Below are 24,288 nucleotides of genomic sequence, written 5' to 3'. Positions count from 1 at the left end.
TGAGGATTCCAGAACCACTGCCTCATCTGCATCGGGTTCTGATGTGGTCTCCTCGGATTGCGTTTTTTTTCCTTGCTTTTTAGCATGGCTCGTAATTTTTTTAAAAGGTGGACATGGTATAACAGGTAATAGAAGCTGAGCTAAACAGGCTTTTGGCTGGAGGTATCTGGTTGGCCTGCCTGGCAGGTGGGTTGTATCTAATCTTAGTGCAGAGTCTTGGTGGCTTCAAATTCCTCTCCAGTCTTTACTGTTTGTCTCAGGACTCCCTCCCAGTGAGAGCACCTGGGGCTTTTTCTGCTCTGATCCCCTTACCTGCTGGAGCCCTGAGGAGTGGCATGGTGGAGGGGGACACTCTGCAATGTCAGGGTTGAGGTTCAGCCTTGTGTGGCCTATGTTTTGGGGCTGTGACCTTCCTGAGTCCTCCTGGAGTGAGAAGGGAAAGGTGCAGGGGCTTGTGGGGAAAGCCCTGCCCCCAGGGGAAGCAAAGCTCAGGTAAGATCATCTCCCCTGCCGAGCCTCCTTTCCTGTTGGAGAGTGCTCTGACTTTAGTTCAGAACTGTTCCTTCCCCTCCCACTGCAGAGACATGGGTTTTTTTTCCTTGGATTTTCACGGTGAGCACTTGTTGGGTTCCTGGAAGTCAGACCCATGGAAGCATGGGGCCCCCAGCAGACTGCCATGCTCGTCTGCACTCAGCTCCAGCCTCCTACCCAGTTACCATCCGTGGTCCCTATCAGCTTGCGTCTGCTCCCACTAAACAGGTCCTCCGAGTTCTGGGAGACCTGGGGCCTCACTTCTCTGATGGTACAAGCAAAGTCACTGATTTTCAGTTTGTTCCATGTTTTTCTTGTTGTGAGTACAGGAGTTAGGGCTTCTAAGGTCTTTATAGGTCAGAGTTGAACCTTGAAGCCCCCACCCCTGCTATTAACGTGGTTATTGTTAATATGTAGGAAAGCTACTAATTTTAATAACCATTCTATCAAAATCACTAAGTCTAATAGTTTTTCAGTGGAGACTTTTGAATTAATTAGATAATCAACCATAACTTTTACAAATTAAAATTACTGGGTCTCCCTTTATGTCTTTTGTATTTTACAGAAATACGCTCTACTTCCTGTCATTTCTTTTTTTTTCCCTGCGTGCACACACACCTTCCCATCTCATGGGTAATCATTTCAGAAGAACAGCCTCCCCGGCTGTGCTGTGCAAGTGGGGTACAGACTGGTCACCCGTGGCAGGACAGTATCTGCCCCGCCTGGGACAGCCAGTGCAGCCTGGGCTCTCTCCCTGTTGTGTCGGAAACTGTTGTCACTAACACAAAGCAGTGTGAGGGTGGGAGGCGCCAGGAAGCAGGCTGTCCCAGTGAGTGTGTCTGTTCCCTTCCTGTTCTTGGGGCCCTCCCACCTGCTGACACCTTTGCCCGGAGACCGAGTAGTGTCCGAGCCTCCACTCTTAAAGCCAAGATAAGTGGGCCACCAGCCCTCTAGGAGACAGACAGATGGGGACGCATCAGGAGTTTCCAGAGTGACTCTTCCAGAAACAGCTTTTGCTATGTGCCTGGCTCCGCCCGCTTCCCCACGACACAGATCGGTTCCCTCCGGGGTCCCCGGTGGAAGCAGCAGAGGGCAGAAGCCCCTTCCCCACTCCCTGGCCTGTCCCACCATCGTCCGAGTTGACTGGGTCTGCTCCCACATCCAAGGTTCAGTTCCCTCCAGGTCTCTGTGTCCCCACGGGTTTCTGAGGAACCATCTCCTAGGGTAGAACTACAATTCCCAGAATGCCGTCTTCAGTTTGGTATTATTCACTTCCTGCCAAGCTGCTAACAGCCAGGTGCAAACGTTTCCCGTCAATGGGCAGAAAACAACCTTGAAGAACCTTGACCGAGTCTGGAGTTCAGAAAACTTACCATCACTGATGGGTAAGCCTGCTTGCTCTCTTAGGCCAAAAAGTGAAAATTTAATTTTCTTGGAGAAAATTTAAATTCTTGTTTTTGCATTTTGGTTGAGATGTTAATAAAAAAAAAAGAAATTTAAAAAATTGCATATAAAAGCCTATCTGTAAGAGGTTAAAAGTGGCAAATAGGCTTAAATCCCTTATTTTTTATGTTTATTTGTTTGACTTTTAAGTTCATTTTACTTTTATCTTTCTAGTGAAGTATGATTCACGTGGAGTAAAATACACAAATCCTAAAGATTTAGTTGGATGAATTTTGATATATACATGTAGACTCTTGTAATCTTTGGGTCTCAGGGTTACCTTGTTGGTTCTCGCTTGCAACGCTTCCTTGGAAACGAGAGGAGAGACCGAGGCTGTGGTGGGCAGGTGGGCAGTGGGCGGTGGTGCGAGGGGGTGGGGGCTGCGGAGCCCGCCCTACCAAGCAACCTGGCTGTGCTGGCCGCCGTGGGGCGGCAGACCTGGAAGGAGGCGTGGGACCCACCTGCCCGCTGCTGGTGGTTTAGCGCCTGCCCCATACTCAGGTAAGATTATGACAGCCAGCCAGGAGAGCTAACTTGGAAGTGTTTCTGGGAGCCGTCAGGAGCGCTGACGCAGAATCAGTTGCGGCTTCATGGTATTGGGCGTTTCGTGTGTATGCTGGTCGGCGAAGCTGGGCCAGAGAGGGAGAGTCTCCTGACGTTGATTTCATAGCATGCACCTTCAACTCCACGCAGGTGCTTGCTTTTTCTTTTCTTTTTTTTCTTTATTTTTTTTTAAGATTATTTATTTGACAGAGAGACACAGTGAGAGAGGGAACACAAGCAGGGGGAGTGGGAGAGGGAGCCCGATGCGGGGCTCGATCCCAGGACCCTGGGATCATGACCTGAGCCAAAGGCAGACGCGTAACAACTGAGCCACCCAGGAGCCCCGGTGCTTGCTTTTTCTACTCAAAATGGTGCTTCTGATTTTTTGAGAGTCATTTTAGAATTTTTTAACATGCCACCAAGTAAAAGGCTTCCCCTTTCACCTCATGCAGTGCTGTGGAGCACTTGTCTGTAGAGGCAGGAGCTCTGTGGCCCTCAGAAACAGCCAGCATCTGAAGTGAGTCATGTTTCTACAAGGCCTGGACAGCTTCACTTACGGAGCCCCACATAACCCGCGTGCGCCTTCCCACCGCGGCAGAGTCATGGAATGGGTTTAGACAGAACTGGTTAGAGGCAGAAGTTAGGCCCTTGGCCATCTCTCCCCCTTGCTCTTCTGGAGACACTCTCCCACCCCGTGTTCAGGTGCCATGACCACGCTGCGCTCACCCCCCTCGGGGTCCTGACCAGTCCTGGGATGGCCTCTACCCTGGTCTCCCGTACCCCTCCGGGCTGCCAGCCTGGGACACCAGCCCCTGCTGGAACTGACTTCACCTGACCCCCGCCTGGCCTCCTACCTCTGATCTCATCCACTTTCCTGACCCCATCACCTCCTAAGCCCCTCTTCCTGTGTTCTGGTAACTCTGTTCTCCGGGCTTCCAGCCTCCATCCCTACCCCGGGCAGGCCGTCCCCCTGTTCCACCTCACCCAGCTCCTCCCCTGCGGTCCTCCTGTCCCCAGCCTGAGCCCCCACGGCACAGCACCTGCACTCAGACCTGGCCTGGGGACGTTGACACCCAGGAAAGAGCAAACAGGTCTGAGCGGGGCTAGCGGACCAGCCTTCGGCGGCTGTCTTGTCCCAAGGCCCTGCATCAGTGCCCCGAAGGTATAAAGGCTGCAGGCCGGGCTCTGTGTTTGTCTGCATTTGTTAGCCGGGTGGTTGGTCACGGTCTCCTGTTCCCTGTCCCTTCACAGGACCCTCCCTGGGGCACTTTTTCCTGTCTTCTCTCTCCTGCTGGTGTCATTTTCAGTTGTTTGTACAGACATCTCTTGCCTACTAGCAGAAGAGGGCGAAGGCAGAAGGCTCTGGGGTTCACCAAGGATCATCTTCAGGGCCTGGGCCCCTGGGAGGGGTGTCCGGAGGATGTCCACACGTCCGGGCCCTGGCCTGGGACTGCTGTGCTCTCACTCCCCACTGACCCACGCCTCACACGCAAACGGTTGTTGCTTTAATTCGAACACATCTTTAGAAATTGGGATATTTAACCCCCCAACCAATAGTTCTGGATTTTCTTAAAATAGAAGATCTGCAACAGAAGGCCCTCTCCCCGTGGGCAGCAGTTGGCTAGCACGGACCGGAGGCCCTGGGAGGCTAGGCTGGTGTCACCTCACCATCCATGACCCCGTGCTGCAGCAACATAGTAAACAGGTACTGGGAAGGCATTTCGGGCTCTGATTTTTTGTTTTGCCTCTGAATGTTTTCATTGCGATACAATTTAAGTAAGTGAAACAGCCCTTCGGTGCTCCCCCCGAGACTTCGGATGGGTGCAGACACCTGTGTGATGCACCCCCATCCAGAATATCCCAGGCTCTCTTGAGCCCTCCCACCCCAGGCCCCACCCCACCACTGCTGTGCTTCTCATCTTCTAGAATTTCATGCAGATGGAATCACAGAATGCGTACATGTTAGCGTCTGGCTTCTCTTGTGGCATAACATTTTTGAGGGAAATCAGATAGTGTTTTAATTTCTAGCCTTGCTGCATCATGATCAGACAGTGTGGTGGGAACTCTTTCTACTTTTTGAAACTTAGGGGGTTTTCTCTGACCATTTATTTTATTTTTTTAAACTCGAATAAATGCTTCAAGCAGAAGTTTTTTTATTTTTTTTAAGATTTTATTTATTTGACAGAGAGAGACACAGAGAGAGAAGGAACACAAGCAGGGGGAGTGGGAGAGGGAGAAGCAGGCTTCCTGCAGAGCAGGGAGCCCAACGTGGGGCTCGATCCCAGGACCCTGGGATCATGACCTGAGCCGAAGGCAGACGCTTAACAACTGAGCCACCCAGGTGCCCCTTTCTGACCATTTATAAGGTCCGTTTTCATGAATATTCCAGAGGAACTTGAAAAGAAGGCGTGTTCCCTAGTTTTCGCGTGCAGGGTCCCCCCACCATAACTAGCTCCTCGTTGTAGGAGGTGTGGAGTTCACTTGGACACAGTGCAGGCGGGACTCCCTTTCATTGCTTTCTGTGAGCATCCGTGTGTCTCCCGCAGGTCCTGTGCTGTGAATGGTGTGCTGCATTTGGTCTCGATCCCGAGACCCTGAGATCATGACCTGAGCCAAAGGCAGACGCTTAACAACTGAGCCACCCAGGCGGCCCTAGAGCTTACTTTAAAAAAAAAAAAAAAAAAAAAGTAAAGACAAACAGGTGAAATTAACTTTATATTCTTTTTAACTGGGGGCACCTGGCTGGCCCTGACTCTTGATGTTGGCATTGTGAGTTGGAGCCCCAAAGTTGGGTGTAGGAGTTACTAAAAAGTAAATGAATAAAAACTTTAAAAATAATAATAGGGGCGCCTGGGTGGCTCGGTTAAACATCCGACTCTTGGTTTCTGCTCAGGTCATGATTTTGTGGGGTCCTGGGATCGAGCCTCGTGTGGGGCTCCTTGCTCATCAGGGAGTCCGCTTCTCCCTCTGCCCCTCCCCCGCTTATGGTGTGTCTCTCTCTCTCTCTCTCTCAAGTAAATATTTTAGTTTATTTTAACCCGATACTGTCCAAAATATCATTTCAACATGTAACCATCAATACTTAAAAGTTAATAAGATGTGTGAAGTCCTCCTTTTTGCCTTTAGTTTTTGAAATCCAGTGTGTGTCTTACCCTTAAAGCACATCTTGGTGGACCAGTGAGGTCAGATGTCCACATGTGGCCATGAGGTCGTGGCCAGTGTCAGAGAAAATGGCGCTCGCTCTCCTGTGCATCTTGTGAGTGCGGCTCTGGCAGCTTCTGCTGGGCACTGCTGTGGAGGAGCCCCTGGTCTGCTCTCCCTTCTCACGTAAATGGAATCCTACGGCGTGTGGCCTTAGCTCTGGCTTCTCTCCCTTGGTTCATCCATGTGGTAGCATGCGTCAGTGCTTCATTCCTTTTTATGGCTAATGATCCACGTCTAGCAACTGTGAACAGCAGACCCTGTGTCGTCCTGTCACGGGGGGACGCCCAGCAGAGGGACTGGCCAGGCTGGGCTCCGCGCGCGGCCTCAGAGGGGTGGCCACTGTCCCTGCGCAGGCTGCGCACTGCACATGCCCCCCAAGCAGGAGGGCCTCTCGGCCTTCCTGACTTTTTCATTTCACTTTTCTCTCCCCCTCTGTGGTGTCGGTCTGCCCTGAGTCCCTCACCGTCCCGGGCCACTTCCAGCTTCCTTGTGGTGGAGCTTCAGTCTATCTCCCCTGACTTCCTGCACCTCCTGCTTTCTTGCCACTTCTTTCCTTAGTTCTTTTTTTTAAATAAATATTACTATATCTATTTTTTTAGTTTTTTTTTAAGATTTTATTTATTTGACGGTGAGAGAGCACAAGCAGGGGGAGGGGCAGAGGGAGAGGGAGAGGCAGGCTCCCCGCTGAGCAGAGAGCCCGACGTGGGGCTCGATCCCGGGACCCTGAGATTGTGACCTGAGCCAAAGGACCAGACGCTTCACCGACTGAGCCACCCAGGCGCCCCAAGATTTATTTATTTTAGAAAGAGAGAAACTGCTCTAGTGAGCGCGGGTGGGGGGAGGGACAGAGGCAAAGGGAGAGAAGCAGGCTCCCCAGTGAGCAGGGAGCCCAACACGCCCTGAACCCGGGACCCTGAGATCATGACCTGAGCCCCCCCGACTGTGCCCCCCTTTCCCTGTTCTCCCGTCCCTCGTCGGGCCTCTTTCTCTTCAGAGCTGGTGGCTTCAGCTGCTGCTGAGCCGCGTGCTCGCAGCCTCACCGGGGCCCTGGCGGTGGCGGGTGGTGCGCCATCCCTTGGCTCGCTCACCGCTCCTCCCAGGCGTCGGGCTCCAGGCAGGGAGTCCGCTTTTAGGCCAACTCCCACCCTTCACACAGTCAGTCTGAAGGAGGAGCTGAGTGCACCTCGGCGAGTGGCACATGACGCCCTGTGTGTCAACGCAAACGGGGTCCCAGGGCCCCCCCCAGGCCGTCCCCTCCGCCACAGCCCTCAGCGTATTCGGGGGGCTGTGACCTGTCTTCCCGGAAAGTCCAGGCTGCAGGGGACAGCGGGGGTTAATTCTGTGTTGGTGTTTTTTAGTATTTTCTGGTGGAGATGATAATGCTCACTTACCCTGTTCCCTCAGACAGACCCCGAGAGACTGTGAGGGTGGGTGAACAAGACCCAGCTCTCTGTCTGTCCGGGTCTTTCCCTGTCCCTCTGCCTGCCTCTCTCCCTCCCCGTCTCTCTGTCACTGTCCCTCTGCCTCTCTTCCCCCTCACCCCACAGTGGAGGCGCTCCCCCTCCCTGGGTGGCCCTGAAGAGCAGATTTGATGAGGACAGGGCTCCTGCCCTCAGGGCCCCCCAGTGGGGCCGGGTCTCAGGGGAGGGGCTGTGTGTGGACTTGCAGAGGCCGGCCCACCCCGCGGGCTGAGGAGCTGCTGGGGAGGGGCTGTGGTGGCCCTGGAGGCTGGGGGGCGCCATCTGGGGCAGGGTGGGCTCATCCCCACCACTGCCTGCCTTTGAGGGGGTCCGAGGGGGAAGCATTGGGTGGCAGGAACGGGAGCGAGTGGTCCCGCGGCTCTGACCCAGGAGAAGGGGCGCAGAGGGCTCCTTCCTGGAGGCGGCAGGCCGCTGCAGTTGCGTCCCTGGCTCCCTAGGCGGCGGGCTGGCCCGAGAGGTAAAGCACGCCGCCCCACCCCGCGGTCTGCTGCGTGTGGACACCAGGTTAGGGCTAGGCGGGCCAGGCCGGCGGCTTCACAGCACACGGGCGGGCTTTCCTCCCTGTCGCCCCAAGCGCAACAAGTGCCCCAGACAGACAGCATCTCAGAGGCCACGGCTGGGTAAATAACAGCGATTTCTATTTATTCTGCAAACCGCAGAATGTGGGCTGTCAAGCGAGTGGCTGTTCGAACCCCCAGCCCAAACTACCGGTGCTCTTCCGCTCACCTTCTCTGTTGTTGAGGCTGTGAACCCTGGGGGTGCTGCTTGCTCTCCTGCCCCACGTCCCAGCCATCAGCCCTTTCCACCAGTGACCTTGAGCCCAGGCCACCCTCCTCCCGTGCTCTGTGCCTCCCGCTCAGACCTCGCCAGGGCCCTTCTGGGGGCCTCCACGGCCAGGCCAGCCCGCCCCGCCCAGGACCCCCCAGTCCACGGCGTGTCTGCAGAGCAGCTGCGGGCCCCCTCTTGCCCGCGACCTCTGCACGCCTCTCAGGGAGCGGTCCTCGGTCCTCACAGTTTAGACCTCAAAATGCCCAACAGCCCTGTGTCCCTTTCTGGCTTGTCAGCTCAGACACGCTACGTTCAGCACCCTTTTCTTGGTGTACTGCTGTCTTTGCTCAGTGGGCCGCAGGTGTCCCGGGTGGGCAGGGGTCAGCGCCTGTCCCGCTCGGCTGGTGGCAGCAGAGCCCTGCGATCCAGACCTTGGGTTCTGAAGCTTTTACTCCTTATCTCGGCTCTAGATTGTAGTTAAGCGTCCTGACTTGACTTTCCTTGGTGTCTAATTAAGAGAGTTTGATCGCACAAATCCCAGTTGTTTGCAGGCGATCAGAAGAGGCAGGACTGGAGGCGCCCGCCAGGTGGGGCAAGAGCAGGTTTCGCCCACCCTCCCCGTCCCGGCTGCCCGTGTTGCCCCCTGCGGGCTCAGAAGTTGGAGGTGCAGCCCTCCGTTCTCCACCCGCAGCGGTGCCGCCAGCCGGTGGAGCACGACCCTCCACCCCGGGTCCCGTTGTCCTTGGGCCTCCAGACCCTCTTGTCTTTTCTGCGTAGGAGCTGCAGAGAGTTGGCGGTGGCAAGGTGACCTTTGCTAATTGTTTGTCCTTTTTCTCCCCCTCTTGACAGGTGGCTAGTGGCATATTCTGGTCATGCAGGGCGTGTGAGGGCGTGCTTCCACACAAAGTGTGTGTGTCCACACAGAACTCAGCAGGGCACGCCTACAAGGAGTCCAGTGGACACGGAGCCCACTGACCGCCTCTTCCTTCTGTCCACAGAGCCCCCCACAATGAACCCAGTGGTGGAGCCCCTGTCCTGGATGCTGGGTACCTGGCTGTCAGACCCACCAGGATCCGGGACCTTCCCGACGCTGCAGCCTTTCCAGTACCTGGAGGAGGTGTACATCTCCCATGTGGGTCAGCCTGTGCTCAACTTCTCGTAAGTGCCCGCCCCAGCTGCCTGCCAGAGCAACTCCAGGCTGACAGACAGGCAGGCAAGAGGAACCTGGTTGTGTTTCAGAGAGGCACCCACTCCCTGCCCTGAACCTGGTCACACGGTGGGTAAAGATGGTACTTTCTGGGTCTCTCGTGTTTTTGAAGCTGACCACAGAATCTCGGGCTTGCGAGTGCAGACACGAAAGGAAGTGCCTGTGCTGTACCCACCCCCCCAAGTATTACTGAAAATAAAATGACGTGGATTTCTTTTAGAATCTCCCCCTGAGCTATTTGAGGTCCCAGAGAGGCTTAGTATTGTGGTTCTCAGAGTCTTATTACACAGGAAAGCGAGAGTCCTCAGAGTGCTGCAGCCGCATCCTGGCCCAGCGCCGGTTCTGTTTCCTACCTGTGAATTGCTCACAAGAGGCAGAGCCTGGTATAAGACTGGGATTTTACTGTGCACATAGGATGCTTGGGACCACGAAGCATGAAGGAGCCCTGGGGTGGGGGGGGCTGCTGAACTTACAGATTTCAGGGTCAGGGTCAGTCATGGCAGCTGGGAAGAGAGGGAAACAGCACGCACAAACGACGGAGGACGGCGCGTGTGGGGGAGCTGCTTCCGGGTCCGAGGTGGAGGGTCCTGGGGTGCCTGGTGGCCAGGGCCCACACACGTGGTCTCTCATGTCCCTTATGCTATGTCTCTTATGCATCCCTCTGTTTCCACACGAACAAGAAACTGCATCTTTTTTTTTTTTTTTAAGTTTTATTTAAGTCATCTTTCCGCCCAGCATGGGGCTTGAACTCACGACCCAGAGATCAAGACCTGAGCTGTGATCAAGAGTCAGTCACTTACCGACTGAGCCGCGCAGGCGCCCCAACTAACTGCATTATTTATATTTGGTGGGTGGGGCTGCTTTATAGAGTGAGAAAAGTGTGTCCACAAAGTCCGGCACTCTCTGGGGGGTCAGTCGATACCTGGGGCTTCACCTCTCCTGCTTCCCACTAGGTTCAACGCCTTCCACCCGGACACACGCAAACCCATGCACAGGGAGTGTGGTTTCATCCGCCTCAAGCCCGACACTAACAAGGTGGCCTTCGTCAGCGCCCAGAACACAGGTACCCCCCGCTTGGCGGCCCGTCCCTGGCCTGCTCCTGCCCATGCACCATGCATGCCAGCAGAGGGCTGGCCAGCCGGGGAGTCGGCATCTGCCTCCTGCTTTCAGGGTGACCTTTGGGGGTGTCCGTGCTCATGGGCACGTTTGTGGGGAGTGACTGAGTGCTTGTCAGGGTGGGAAACGTCAGGCCTTTGGACGGACTCAGCGGGGCTGACGGGAGGGAGCTGGTGAGAGGGGCTGATTCCCTTTTCTCCCTAGTTCTCCCAGCACCAGCTCACGACAGAGCCTCTCTGTCTGCCACAGCACATGGGTGCTTCCTGTGTGCACGAGAACGGGAGGCTCACTGTGCAGCCGGAAGCTGTCTGGAAATCCACTCTGCCCCCAGTGGGAGACCACCTAAGATAGTTAACCAGGCTCATTAGTTAGAAAAGACTCAAAAACACACCTGCTTGACCTTTACCTTGCTCCCTGGCTCGAATGAGTCTCACTTCCTAGAAACTGGTGGACAGTCAGAAACTAGCCCATCCTGGAGTGGGCCTGCCCAAGGCATTGGCGAGTTAGAAGTCGGGGGGCAGCCAGCAGCTGGGGCTGGGGGGAGGCTCCCTGGCCTGTTCGATGGGTCAGGGCTGGGGTCAGGGCACCTCACCCCTTTCCCGCTCCCCCCAGCCCCCGACAGGGTGATCCTCCATAGACCCCCTGCCCTGGCTATAAGAGGACTTGCAAGTCTTTCCCCCTTGGTGCCTGGGAGGCTCTGGCTTCCGAGTTCAGACCTGTCGAAGCACTGGGTGCAAAAGGTGGTGGTAGGAGCAGTGGCATCAGCAAGCCATGGGCAGGCTGCTGAGGACTGATGGCCCCCTGCAGGCATCGTGGAGGTGGAAGAGGGCGAGGTGAATGGGCAGGAGCTGAGCATCACGTCCCACTCCATCGCCAGGATTTCCTTTGCCAAGGAGCCCCACGTGGAGCAGGTGAGTCTGCCCCTGCAGCCTTCCCTCCTCCCACCATGCACTTGCAGTCCTCAGTGGGGCCACAGATCACCCCTTGGCCTGTCTGCACCGTCACATGGTCACTCCCCACACATGCGGAGGTGGGGGTGTGCCGTGGCGGAATCCGGTCCCTGGCCGGTGGGCACTTAGGGGTTCTCAGGTCGGCTGCGGTTTTTCAGTCACAAACATCTTTTACGTTTGGGCTGTCCGCTTTGGCAAAATGAGTCCATATCTGTTGGGGAGATTTCTCCCAGTTGAGTTGCTGGATTAGAGGACAGGTACATTTTGCATTGCTTTTCTTGACGACTGTCCCCTCCAGCTCTGCAGGGACCTACCTGCTTCTCTGCACTGTCGTCTACATGGCGTGTTCCAGACTCACTGGTCTTTTGAATCTGATCCATAAAAGGTGGTAGCTCATTTGTGTTTGAAATTGAATGGATGCAAGGGAGCATTTCCCATGCTTGTGGGCCGTTTGTGTTTCTTGCTCCATACGGTTGATGTTCAGAGCCATTGCCTGTGTTTCTGTGGGCTGCCATCTGACTGGTTTACGGGAGCTTTCTGTGTACCGTGGCTGTTTGTGCGGCAGATGTTTCCCCATTTGGTGGCATATGTGAGTTTGGTTTATGATGTGTTCTACTCAACAGATTGCGAGCTTTTCTGTGGCTCTCTCTGGGGGTCTTTTCCTTTATGGGGTCTGGATTTGGATTCTTGTTCTGGAAGGCATTTCTACTCACATGATGAAATTAGTCTTCTGTTTTCCCCTCTTATAGCTTTCCCTTTTACACTTAGACCTTAGTCCCTCCCAGATTGGTTTTCACATGATGCCACGTACAGACGGGTGACCAGCAGTCCCCCAGATTTGAGATGTCCTGCCTGTCTTAAGCCCATCCCCATAAATAGGGGAGGAGGGTCTGTTCCTTTTGTCTATTTCTTCATCGACAGTAATTTAAAGTCATGTAATAACTTAGGTTACCATAGCTCTATGTCCTATCTTAATATCTGGGGAAAGTTCCTGATATTCTTTACTCCACATTTTCTTGGTTAATTCTTCTGCATTCCCTTTTCTGGGCGGACCGTCTGGTGAGTTTGTCCGGGTCCACACTGTTTACGCCGGGATCATATAAACACATGGATTAATTTGAGGACAAGGGGAGTACTGGTCAGTAGCAGTGGACAGCAGCGTGGTGGTCTAGTTTGGGGTACTTCAGTGGGTACCAAGTTAATTGCTTTATAATTTTAATCATGCAGGTCTTGGACGTTGCATAGCTGGGTAACGCTGTAGCGCTTTCTAGTTTTTGAGGGTGTGTCAATGGCACGTGGCCGCCGTTCTGTCTTCTGAGTGTGTTGATGGGGGGGTGGGGGGGCTCTGGCTCTGTGCTTTCTGCTGAACCGGGACATCCCATCTGACAGCTGGCTCTCGGGCACAGCCCAGATAGAGCGCTTACCCCGCAAGGTGCTTGCCCGAGGCTACCAGTTTGTATCTTTGCCCGCCTCTGCTTCTGAGAAACATAAGTTCTTGATTTTGTGTGTCGGGTAAGCATGTCCTGTTTCTACTGTGGTGAGAATTATATTCAGGAATGGGTTTTGGGTTCCATCAGATGCTTTTGCAGCCTCTTTTGGGAGGATTCTGTTTTTTCCACTTGAAGCTGTTGATGCAGTGAATTGTATTAATAACTTCTAAGTGTTGAGGCGTGTTTGCTTTTTGAAGATAACTCCTACTTGTCCTCATTTTGGTATCAGAGTTATTCATAGAGAGACCTGGGCACTTTTTAGCTGTGTCTGTTCCTGACAAGGAGGGAGCCCCATCGACATCGCCTGGTCCTCCTAGATGTCCTCAGGAAAGCGTCTGGGCCCAGTGGGGGGAGTGCCCTTGCTCTCCTCCCTGCTTACCTGGCCCTCCGACCTCCCTGCATTTGCAGGGTCAAGGTTCCCAGGACCAGTGCTCTTTCATCTAGATTTTCAGAGTTTGAGGAGGAAGTAACACTCACTGCTTTCTCTGCATCTGCCATTCTGTGTCCCCTGTATATTTCTGATCTTTTGCATATGTCTGTTTTCTCTTTTTCTTGCTCATACTTGACTTTATCAGGGATTTGGGGGGGGTAGATTTTGTTTGTTTATTTTTGCTAGAGAACTAAGTTTGGGCTTTATTAATGAAACACAAGAGTGCCTCTCTGTAAGAGGAGGGAGGAGGGGAGGGGAAGCCGCTGAGGGCACAGTGAGGGGAGGCACCCCCATGGGGTGGGGCCAGAGCAGGGCTCAGCTCTTCAGGGTGACATGCTGACCAGCGGTTGACTGGGTGTGGCTGGGTTGGCCTGCCTGCTGGGTCAACATGCACAGAACCTGGTAGGGAGAGGGAGGCTTGGGCTGGAAGCATCTGTCTGTCCTCCCAGCAGCTGGTGGGCAGAATGCCTGGCTTCTGCAGATGCCCGGGAGCGGCAGGTGTGGGGGGGGTCCTTGCTTATCTGTTGTTGAAGCCTGACCTCACCCCTTCTCTGTTGCCCTGCTCTCGGTGCTCGGTCACTGAGGACCCCACACAGCCCACCCAGTGGTGCCCTACAGCAGCCCTGAGACAGGACAGGTCCAGGCCTGTGCCCCCATTTGATGCTGAGGATCAGAGAGGCCCCTGCCTTCCAGAACCTCCCCCCATTAATGCTTGCTGCCTCCTGAGTGGCTGCCCGCTGCGGCCAGAGCTGCTCTGACGGCCAGCGTCCCGCCCTGTCCTGCTCGGTCCTCGGGTGGGGGCCTCTCCAGGTCCTCTGACCACTCCCGCTGCGTCTGCTCTCCTTCTCTGAGTTGGATGTAAGCTCCTCCCCGGTTACTGGTGTGGCCATTACCCCTCTTCCGGTTTGTGTCTTCGCCCCCCCTTCTGCTTCTGAGAAACAGAAGTTCTTGATTTTATGTGGTTCCATTTCCCAGGCTCTCCTTTCTGGATTGGTTTTAGAATGTCTTACTTAAGCAGGCTTCCCTGAAAACAGGTCAAAAAATACATATTCTATATTTTTTTTCCTGGAAGCATTACAGCTTGACCTAAAACCTCCCCTTCAGGTCATTAATTCACCCATATTTGAGTTTTGTGCAGTTGAATGCCGGCTGCCCCGGCCCCTGCTGGCAGAGCCTGCCCTCCCCGCCCCCCACCCCTGCCAGTTCCTGCTAATTACCGTGGCTTACTAGAATTTTTTTTTTTTACTTAAAAAAAATCGGCTGTCTGGAGGTGTAATTTACATACAGTTAGTGCATCCAGTTCAGGTGGACACCCTTGGAACATGCCCCGGTCAGGATGAGAACAGCCCTTCACCCCAGAAAGAGCCTTGTGCTGCCCCTGTCAGCCCCCAGCCCCCCACAACCAGGGCCAGGTCTCTGTCATTCCACTAGAGTTGCATCTTGTAGGGTTCCCTGTAAATGGAGCCGTACAGTGTTTACTCCTTTCATTCAAGGTAACATTTGTGAGATTCATCCATGCGGTTGCGTTTAGTGGTGGTTTGGGTGTTTTTGATTGCTGAGTCGTGTTCCACTGGGCAAATATGTCACAGCTCCGTCTGTCTCCCCTCTGTTGATGGACACCGATTAGCCTGTTTCCAGTGCTGGGCTGTTGGGAATAAAGCTGCTGTGAGCATGTGTGTGGACGTGTGTCTTCCCGTCTCTTGGGTGAGGACCTAGGACGGGGAGTGCCAGGTGAGCGAGCCGGAGCCACCGGGCTGGGTCTCGTGCCACTCCACCCCCCCCGCCACGTTGGTCCTTGAGTGACCACCGTCCTGGTGGCTGCACAGGGGTGTTTCATGCAGTTAAATACACTTCCCAGGGGCGCCTGGGCGGCTCAGTCATTAAGCATCTGCCTTCAGCTCAGGTCATGGTCCCAGGGTCCTGGGATCGAGCCCCACATCGGGCCGCCTGCTTGGGGGGAACCTGCTTCTCCCTCTCCCATCCCCCCTGCTTGTGTTCCCTCTCTCGCTGTGTCTCTCTCTGCCAAATAAATAAATAAAATCTTTAAAAAAAAATACATTTCCCAGCTGACTGATGATGTCGGTCCTCCTTCCGTGGTGCTTATTTGCCACTTATTTCTTGTTGAAGCAAGCATTCCAATCCTGGGCCCCTCTCTACAGCGGGTTGAGTCCTGAGAGTTACATGTTCCAAGTACAGGTCCTACATCAGGTGCATGTGCTCCCAGCTTATGACAAAACATTTGACTTTTCATGTTTGCTTACCAGCTTTTTCTTTTATGCTCTGTCCTTTTTGTGCCCTGTCTTAAATTCTTTTGCCTAACCCAGGCTGCAGAGATTTTTAACCTGCATTTTCTCCAAGAATTGTTAAGGTTTTCCCTTTTGCTTTAAGGTCTATAATTCTGGAATTTGTGTTTTTGTATGGTATGAGGTAGGCATCAAGATTCTTTTATTTTTTCCCCCCGGATAGATACGCCATTGTTCCAGCACCGTTTGTTGAAAAGACTGCCGTTATTCCCTCATCCCGCAGTGAGGTGCACTTGCATGGGTCCAGTTTGGACTCTCTTATGCTCAGGTGATGTCTGAGTTTCTGTGTACACTGAGGCCACGTGATCTGGATTACTTAGCTTTACAGTAATGTTTGAAATCAGATCATATCGCTTGTCCAACTTTTTTTTCTTTTTTACAAAATTGTTTTGGGTACCCAAGGACCCTTTGCATTTTCGTATGAAGTTTAGAATTAGCTTGTCAACTTCTAGAAGAATTTTTTAGGATTACTTGAATTTCGAGATTAATTTGGGAAGTACCATCTTCAGCAAACTGACTCTCCTAATCCAATACCATGTAAATCTCTCCATTTACGTAGGATTCCCTCACCCTAAATTGTGTTGTAGTTTTCAGTATATGTGTTGCATGTATTTTGTAAAATTTATGCCTGGGTATTTTGTGGTTTTTGGATGCTGTTAGAAATGATTTCTTAATTTTCTGAATTATTTGTTGCTAGCGTATAGAAATACATTTGACTGTTACACATTGATTTTATATCACATAACCTTAAATTCACTTTTTTATTTTACTCATTTTTTAATAGATTCTTTGGGGTTTTCTACACAGTCATGTCATTTGCTGTTAAAGTGTCACTTCTTACTTTCCAGTCTCGATGCCATTTCTTTCTTCTGCACTAGGACTTTGGAAAGGGCAGCCTATGTAACGTTTGGTACCGGTAGTGGGAGTAGACGCCAGGCCCTGTTCTCTGTTCATGGGAAGCACTCTGTCTTTCACCATTGGGTGTGATGGTTGCTGTCGGGTTTTTACCAATGCCCTTTACCACATTCTGTTTTCTTATATTTTTAGTTTGCCGGTTATTAAAAATTATAAATGGGTGTTGAATTCTGACAGGTGCTTCTGCTATTCAGATGCTTCTGTGATTTTTCTCCTTATGTGGTGAGTTATAGGAACAGGGTTTCAGATGTTGACCCAACCCCACATTCTTCAGATAAACCCCAATAACAGATAATTTGTCACTTTTAGTTATTGCTGTTTACATTACTAAAATACGTAAGTTGAAGGATTTTTGCATCATGTTATTTCTTTTATTCTAATTATCCTGAGTTTAATTTCCTCTTTTTTGATTTCTTAAATGGGAAACTTAAGTCACTGATATTTAGCCCTTTTTCAGTTTGTGATGCACCACTTGAAACTATGAATTTCCCTGCAAGCCCTGCTTCAGCTGCATCCCGCAGGGATGAAGAGTGTGCTCTTATTACCTCCAGCTCAAAATACTTTCCCTGGTGACTTTCTTATTTGAACTGGGTCATTTAGAAGTATGTTACTTACTTTCCAAATATTTGAGCATTTTCTACATAATCTCTTGCTAATGATTTCTAATTCAATTCTGTAAAGCCCAGAGAACATGCTTTCTGAGTTAGTCTGCCACAATATATGATGTAACTTGGTGAATACTTCATGCACGCTCCAAATAAATACGTATTTGACAGTTGTTGGGTGTAGTGGACTTAGTTCAAGTCGATTGATAACGTCATTCCGATTTCCTTTATACTGCTGATTTTTTTGGGCGGGGCGGGAGAGGGGAAGGTTCTGGTTCTGTCTGATTACTGAGAGGTGCTCAGATCTCCAAAGATGATCGAGGCTATCTGTTCCTTTCTTGGGTTCTGTCTGTTTTTGCTTTATGACTTTGAAGCTCTGTCGTAAGATGCATACATGTGATGATATGTATTATATTTATGAAATGTCCCTCTTGGTAGCTTGTAGTATGTACCTTGAAGTCTGATGGTAACAGAACCGCACCTGCTGTCCAATGCTTGTTTATTTGGTGCATCTGTTTTCCTACCCTTTTTTTTTTTTAAAGATTTTATTTATTTATTAGAGAGAACACATGAGAGGGGGAGGGTCAGAGGGAGAAGCAGACTCCCCACCGAGCAGGGAGCTCAATGTGGGACTCGATCCCGGGACTCCAAGACCATGACCTGGGCCGGAGGCAGTCGCTCCACTGACTGAGCCCCCCAGGCGCCCCTTCTGTTAGCTTCTTATCTGTGTCTTTCTTGTTTCTTTTAATGGTTGCTTTGAGGCTAACAGTGTAAATACTAAACTTGCCAAAGTCTATAATCAGTATGGTACTGTTACAGTCTCCCACTTCACGTTGATCTTGGATAATCCCCACTACTTTACAGCTGACACTTTCCTGCTCCTGCTTCTGGGTTGTGACCTTACAGCTCTGTAACCCCACTGACCATTTGTTACACTAGCATATATATGTAAATACGTATGTAAAATGTGTACACACACATATACTATACACCTTTACAGAATTGTTACTTCCGCTTTTTTTTTTTAAACATTTTATTTATTTGTGAGAGAGAAAGCAAGCACGAATGGGGAGGGGCAGAGGGGGAGGGAGAGAAAAAAATCTCAAGCAGACCCTGTGCTGAGCGCAGAACCTGACGAGACGGGGCCCAATCCCACAACCGCGAGATCATGACCTGAGCAGAAACCAAGAGTCAGGGCTCCTGGGTGGCTGAGTCTGTGAAGCGTCTGCCTTCGGCTCAGGTCATGATCCCAGGGTCCTCGGATTGAGCCCCGCATCGGGCTCCTTGCTCAGCGGGAAGCCTGCTTCTCCCTCTCCCACTCCCCCTGCTTGTGTTCCCTCTCTCGCTGTGTCTGTCTCTGTCAAATAAATAAATAAAATCTTAAAAAAAAAAAAGAAACCAAGAGTCAGACGCTTAACTGACTGAGCCACCCAGGCGCCCCAGTACTTTTGCTTTAAAAATGAGCTGACTTTCAGAGACATTACAGTGAGGGGGTAAAAGCAGTCTCTCCTACTTACCCACTTATTTTCTATTTTGTGTTGTTGTTTTCACGTTCCTTAGACCCATGTCTCCCAGGGCATAGTTTGCCTTCATCCTGAAGCCATGCGTTCATGCCTTCTTTGCAGTATAGGTCTGCTGTTCGCTCGGGGTTATTTCAGTCCCTATTTAACTGTGGTTCAAATGCAAATAACAGACTTTAGCATCTTAACAGTTCCTGAGGCTACACTTAGGTAGTGTGCAGACGTCACCGCCATCCATCGCCAGAAACCTTGCATCTTACAAAACTGAAGCCCCCGTGCCCGTTAAGCAATAAGTCCCCCCTCTCCTCCCACACCCCCTGAGGTCCCCCATTCTGCTTTCTGTGTCTACGAACCGACTACCCTAGGGACCTTGTGTAGGTGGAATCACACACTAGTCTTTTTGTGACTGGCTTATTTCGCTCAGTGTTCCTCCATGTTGTAGAATATTGTGGAATTTCCCTCCTTTTTCAGTCTGAATGGTTGTCTGTCGTATGTGTGTACTGACGTTTTGCTTATCCACCCGTCAGCGGACGGCAGAGTTGCCTCCGTGTTTTATCTACTGTGAATAATGCCGTCATCAACTTGGGTGTACAGATATCTCTTCAAGACCCTGCTCTCAGTCCTTTTGAGGGTGTACCCAGAAATGGACTTGCTGGGTTGTAGGGTAGCTCTATTTTTTAATTTTTTGAGGCACCGCCATACCGTTTCCCAAGCGGCTGCACCAGTGTGCGCTCCCGTCAGCTGTGCATGGGCCCCAGCTCCCCACGCCCTCACCAACACTGGCTGTTTCTGCTTGTGTTACAGCAGCTGGAGTTCTCCGCTATCTCAGAATCCCTTATCAGATATGCGGTTCCCAAATATTTTCTCTCCTTCTGTGAGCAGCTTTTCCACTCTGCTTATAATATCTTTTGATGCATAAAAGTCTTTAATTTTCATGAATTACAGTGTGTTTGAGTTAGTTTTTGTGTGTGGTGATAGGTAAGCGTCCATCTCCATTCTTCTGCATGTGAATGCTCAGTTTTTCCAGCACGTTTGTTGAAGAGACTGTCCTCGGCCCATTGAGTGGTCTTGACAGCTTTGTTGAAAATCATCTGACCACACATGTGAGAGTTTGATTATTTCTGGGTTCTCTGTTCTGCTACGGTCTATATGGCTGTCGTTATGCTGGTGCTGTGTGCTTGTGAAATCAAGAGGTACCTGTCCTTCAGCTTTGCTCTTCTTCCTCAGGATGTTTTATTCTTCCTATTCTGGGTCCATTGAGATTCCACGTGAATCTTAGGGTCGATTTTTCTATTTCTGCAGAACATATCATTGGGATTTTCATAGGGATTTCGTTAATCCTATACATGTTTGGGCAGTATTGATATCTTACTCATATTAAGTCTTCTAAACCATGAACATTGGATGTGTTTCCATTTATTTATGTTTATTTTTGTTTGGTTGGTTGGTTGTTGTGGGCTGTCTCTGCCGAGGAGCCACCTGAGATGTAAACTGAAGGTCTTCTTGGGTCTTTTCTGAGCCTTTCCCTGGGCATGTGCACTCACTTTCTAATTTCTCCATACGTGTCATTGTTTGTCCTAGTCTCTAAAATCTGGGTCCCCAAACCAGAAAAAGTTAAAATGAAGGGGGTGCTGGCCCTTCGGATCTCCCGTGAGCCCCTTGAGCTGGAGGGGGCAGGGCCTCTGCTGCCCACCGATGACAGGCCGCCCGTATCTGGAGGACAGGGTCCTCGCTGCCCACCCTGGCCCCCACAGGCCGCTCCAGAAACACCCGCACGGGGGCCCATTTCCTGGCCGCTGGACAGGCTGCTCCAGAAACACCCGCACGGGGGCCCATTTCCTGGCTGCTGGACAGGCCATTCCAGAAACACCCGCACGGGGGCCCATTTCCTGGCTGCTGGACAGGCCGCTCCAGAAACACCCACACGGGGCCCATTTCCTGGCCGCTGGACAGGCTGCTCCAGAAACACCCGCACGGGGCCCATTTCCTGGCCGCTGGACAGGCCGCTCCAGAAACACCCGCACGGGGGCCCATTTCCTGGCCGCTGGACAGGCTGCTCCAGAAACACCCGCACGGGGCCCATTTCCTGGCCGCTGGACAGGCCGCTCCAGAAACACTCGCACGGGGGCCCATTTCCTGGCCGCTGGACAGGCTGCTCCAGAAACACCTGCACGGGGGCCCATTTCCTGGCCGCTGGACAGGCTAGAGCAGCTGTGTCCGGCGGGGAGGCCAGCTCCAGGGCTTCCTACTCAGCCATCTTCACTGAACCCTCTTTCACTCCCAGTTTTGAAAGGTATTTTTACCATAAATAAAATTCTGGGTCAACAGGAATGGTTTTTTAAAGTAATTATTTTGTTCCATTGTCTTCTGACCTTAATTAGGTTTGTTGAAAAGTCAGCCAAAATTCTTTATGCCCTGTACATGATTTGTCTTTTTTCTCTAGTCATTTTTTTAAAGATTTCATGCATCTATTTGAGAGACAGAGCACAAGCAGGGGGAGCAGCAGAGGGAGAGGGAGAAGCAGGCTTCCTGCGGAGCAGGGAGCCCGACGCGGGGCTCTAGTGCTTGCCTCGGCAGCACATATACTGACGCGGGGCTCGACCCCAGGACCCTGGGGTCATGACCTGAGTCAAAGGCAGGTGCCTCACCGACTGAGCCACCCAAGCATCCTTTCTCTAGTCATTTTTGAGGTTTTTTTCCTTCATCTTCCTTTCACTATGGTGTTCCTGGGTGTGGTTGCCTTGTATTTATCCTGTGTGGGTCTCCTGAAATTCTTGGATCTGTAAGATGGTGTTTTGGGTCATATTTGGGGATTTTCTGCCATTGTTTCTCCAACTTTTTCTGTTCCGTTCTTACTTTTCCCATCAGAACTGCTACTAAACAGATGTTGGGCCATTTAATACTGTCCTGCGTGTCCCTGAAACTGTTCATTCTTCTTCAGTCTGTTTTCTCTATATTAGTCATTTTAGATATTTTAAAGATTTTATTTTTAATCTCTGTGCCCAGGATGGGGCTTGAACTTGTGATCAGGAGTCACACACTCCAGTGACTGAGCCCTCCAGGGACCCCCAATCTGGACATTTTTATTGACCTGTTTTCAAATTCACCGAGTCTTTCTTCTGTCTCCAGTTTGCTGTTAAGCTGTTAAGGGAATTTTTTATCTTTCTGTCTTTGTGCCTTTTCTCAAAATGATACTTTTTCCCAGGTTCCTCTCCTTTGCCTGCCCTCCTGCCACACCAGGAGCCTTTCCTTGTCGTCTGTGAGGGGCAGGGGGGGGTTTGGTTCCAGTCATGGCACAGCTGTGTGTCCATAGCTGTGAAACAAATTCTGGCCCTGGACCCCCTGTGGGTGAGCTGCTTCGCCTGTTCAAGGACACGGAAACACGTGCCCACACGTATGTGTACGTATACATACACACACACACAAGGAATACTATTCTGCCGTTAAAAAAAATTAAATCCTGCCATTTGCAACATGAATCCCTGAGGGGATTACACTAAGTGAAGTAAATCAGTCCAATAGAGAAAGAGAAATACCGCATGGCTTCATTTACATGTGAAATTTTTAAACAGAGTAGAATGGTGGTGCCTGGGGGCAGAGGGATGGCAGGTTGTAGGTCAAAGGGCACAGACGTCTGGGTGTAAGAGGAGAGAGTCGTGGGGAAATGACGCACAGCACGCTGTCTGCACTTAATACGCGTCGTATAAAATTTGCTCAGAGAGTAGATCTTAAAAGCTCTCACACTCCACACACACAAGGTAACTGGGAGGGGACCGGGGTGTTGGCTGACACCATACACACACGTGTCCAAGCGTAACGTTGTAGCTTTACACCCACACAGCGCTGTGTGCCGGTGCCATCTCAGGAAAGCCGGGGTTCAGGGAAGAACCTGAGTGTTTGCGGCAGGCAGTGTGCACATACTCTGATCCTCGGTCGTGTTCACTGGCGGCAAGCCATCATTTCTGTAAAGACGGCCTAGAAGGGGCGCCTGGGTGTCTCAGTTGTTGGGCGTCTGCCTTTGGCTCAGGTCATGGTCCCAGGGTCCTGGGATCGAGCCCTGCATCGGGCTCCCTGCTCCGCGGGAAGCCTGCTTCTCCCTCTCCCACTCCCCCTGCTTGTGCTCCCTCTCTCGCTGTGTCTCTCTCTGTCAAATAAATAAATAAAATCTTAAAAAAAGACGGCTTGGAAGCTTTCGGCACGCTGGGATTCCCATGCCCAACAAGCTGGGCCCTTCCTGCCTCCACACCCACGCCTGCTTTACAGGGGGCGCAGTAGCCACCATGGCTTCCTGATGTCTTTGTTTTAGGGCCTGAAACACATCCACAGCCATCTTCCTCCTGAGCTTCCTTTTCCACCTTTTCCCTAATGAAGGAAACAAACAAAAAACGCTTTGAGAAAGCATTAAAACGTGGAGAAATTCTCACATCACACTTCGCTCCACAGTCCTATTTCTGTGGGGTAGGTGCAGTCTTGGGAAAGTGAGCACACTTGGCTAAAATAAGAACTTGTATTTGTTCACATGGACCCTTCCTGAACCCTCAGAGGCCACAGGACCTCTTGACCCGGCTTTGTGTGCAGGAGCTGGGCTCTGGGCTGTGTGGGCGCGCGGCCTCTGATCCCCCGACAACCTGAACAAGCTCCCCTTGATGTTGTAAAGACTAGTGGTTGCCTCCAACCCCCTCTTTCTCAAATGGGGATCCGTCTGTGGCGCAGACGGGTCTTGGTTTGATGATGCTTTAGCTGTGGTGGCCGACTCAGGATGACCACAGAGTTATTAAGAGTGAACTCACCAGATTGCTGGCTGTTGCCAGAGGCCATGGGAACCAGAGTGAGGCTGTGCACAGCCTGTATCAGCGTTAAATCTTTCTAATGACTTCCACTGGAAGAGGAAGATGGCGTGGGAAACGTCCTCTGAGGGACTGCGAACCCAAAGGAAGCCTACAGGCGACCCCTATTTCATACCTTCCTGGAGGCCCCAGTGTGTTCCAGAACACTGGGAAGATGTCGGCCGTCTGGTTGTCTCTCCACCGTTGCTTCACGCTCTTTAAGGATAGGACTTTCTCATTGGCCACCACACTTTGGGTAAATTAGTGGTTCCAAAGGTGGTTGCACTGAGTTTTTCGAGAACACGGTGACGTCAGTTCAAGTTGTAAGCATGAAAGGGAAGGGGGGGTAAAGCAGGAATGCATCGGAAGGTCAGCTTTTGTCTGAAAGGAAAAAGTGGCTGGGTTCTAAATGAGCTGAGACGAGACCAAGTTCCGTGCATGCCTGTTGGTCTTCTGGGGACAGCCGAGGGGCAGAGGAAGGGCCCAGGGGTCAGGACCCCTTGATCTTGGCACGCCTCGCAGCGGCTGTGGGCTGAGTGTCCGTCACCCACTGGCGGGGACACTGTGCGGCCCACAGGCCTCTGACAACGGGGGCGGCATGTTGCAGCCCGAACAGAGCACTTGGCCCATGGAGGGGCCACCTTTAGAAGATAAAACTAAGGTGTTTGTTTTGTTCTGCTCAGATCACCCGAAAATTCAGGCTGAATTCTGAAGGCAAACTTGAACAGACAGTCTCCATGGCGACCACTACCCAGCCCATGACTCAGCATCTTCACATCACCTACAAGAAGGTGACCCCGTGACCCCGAGTGTGTGTCGTGACCCTTCGGCTTCTCCGTAGACACTCGCAGCAGGTGCGGGTGTGGCCACAGGCCTCGTGGGTTCCAGAGTATTGCCACGGGTTCCTGTAACAGCGTAGAAAAACCAAATAAAAGGCCTTTATTTTTATGACTGAG

The 24,288-nt window shown here is 51.7% G+C and overlaps 1 protein-coding gene across 3 annotated transcripts in view; it reads left to right on the top strand.

Moving 5' to 3' along the window:
• Positions 1-24,288, top strand: part of THAP4 (THAP domain containing 4) — a 39,084-nt gene extending 14,796 nt beyond the window's left edge. For 2 of the 3 annotated variants that reach the window (XM_027588492.2, XM_027588494.2), the window contains exons 3-6: positions 8,969-9,128; positions 10,131-10,240; positions 11,101-11,204; positions 24,016-24,288. In XM_027588492.2, the coding sequence (XP_027444293.1) occupies positions 8,969-9,128; positions 10,131-10,240; positions 11,101-11,204; positions 24,016-24,135 (494 nt within the window). In that variant the 3' untranslated portion in view covers positions 24,136-24,288. Of the gene's footprint in view, positions 1-1,482; positions 1,917-8,968; positions 9,129-10,130; positions 10,241-11,100; positions 11,205-24,015 lie in introns of those variants that run through there. The other variant, XM_027588495.1, reaches the window with a different exon arrangement.

Source organism: Zalophus californianus, chromosome 3 (genome assembly GCF_009762305.2).
Source record: "Zalophus californianus isolate mZalCal1 chromosome 3, mZalCal1.pri.v2, whole genome shotgun sequence".
Classification (NCBI taxonomy): domain Eukaryota; kingdom Metazoa; phylum Chordata; class Mammalia; order Carnivora; family Otariidae; genus Zalophus; species Zalophus californianus.
Note: the sequence above shows the minus strand (reverse complement) of the source record. Positions and strands in the feature narration are given on the sequence as shown.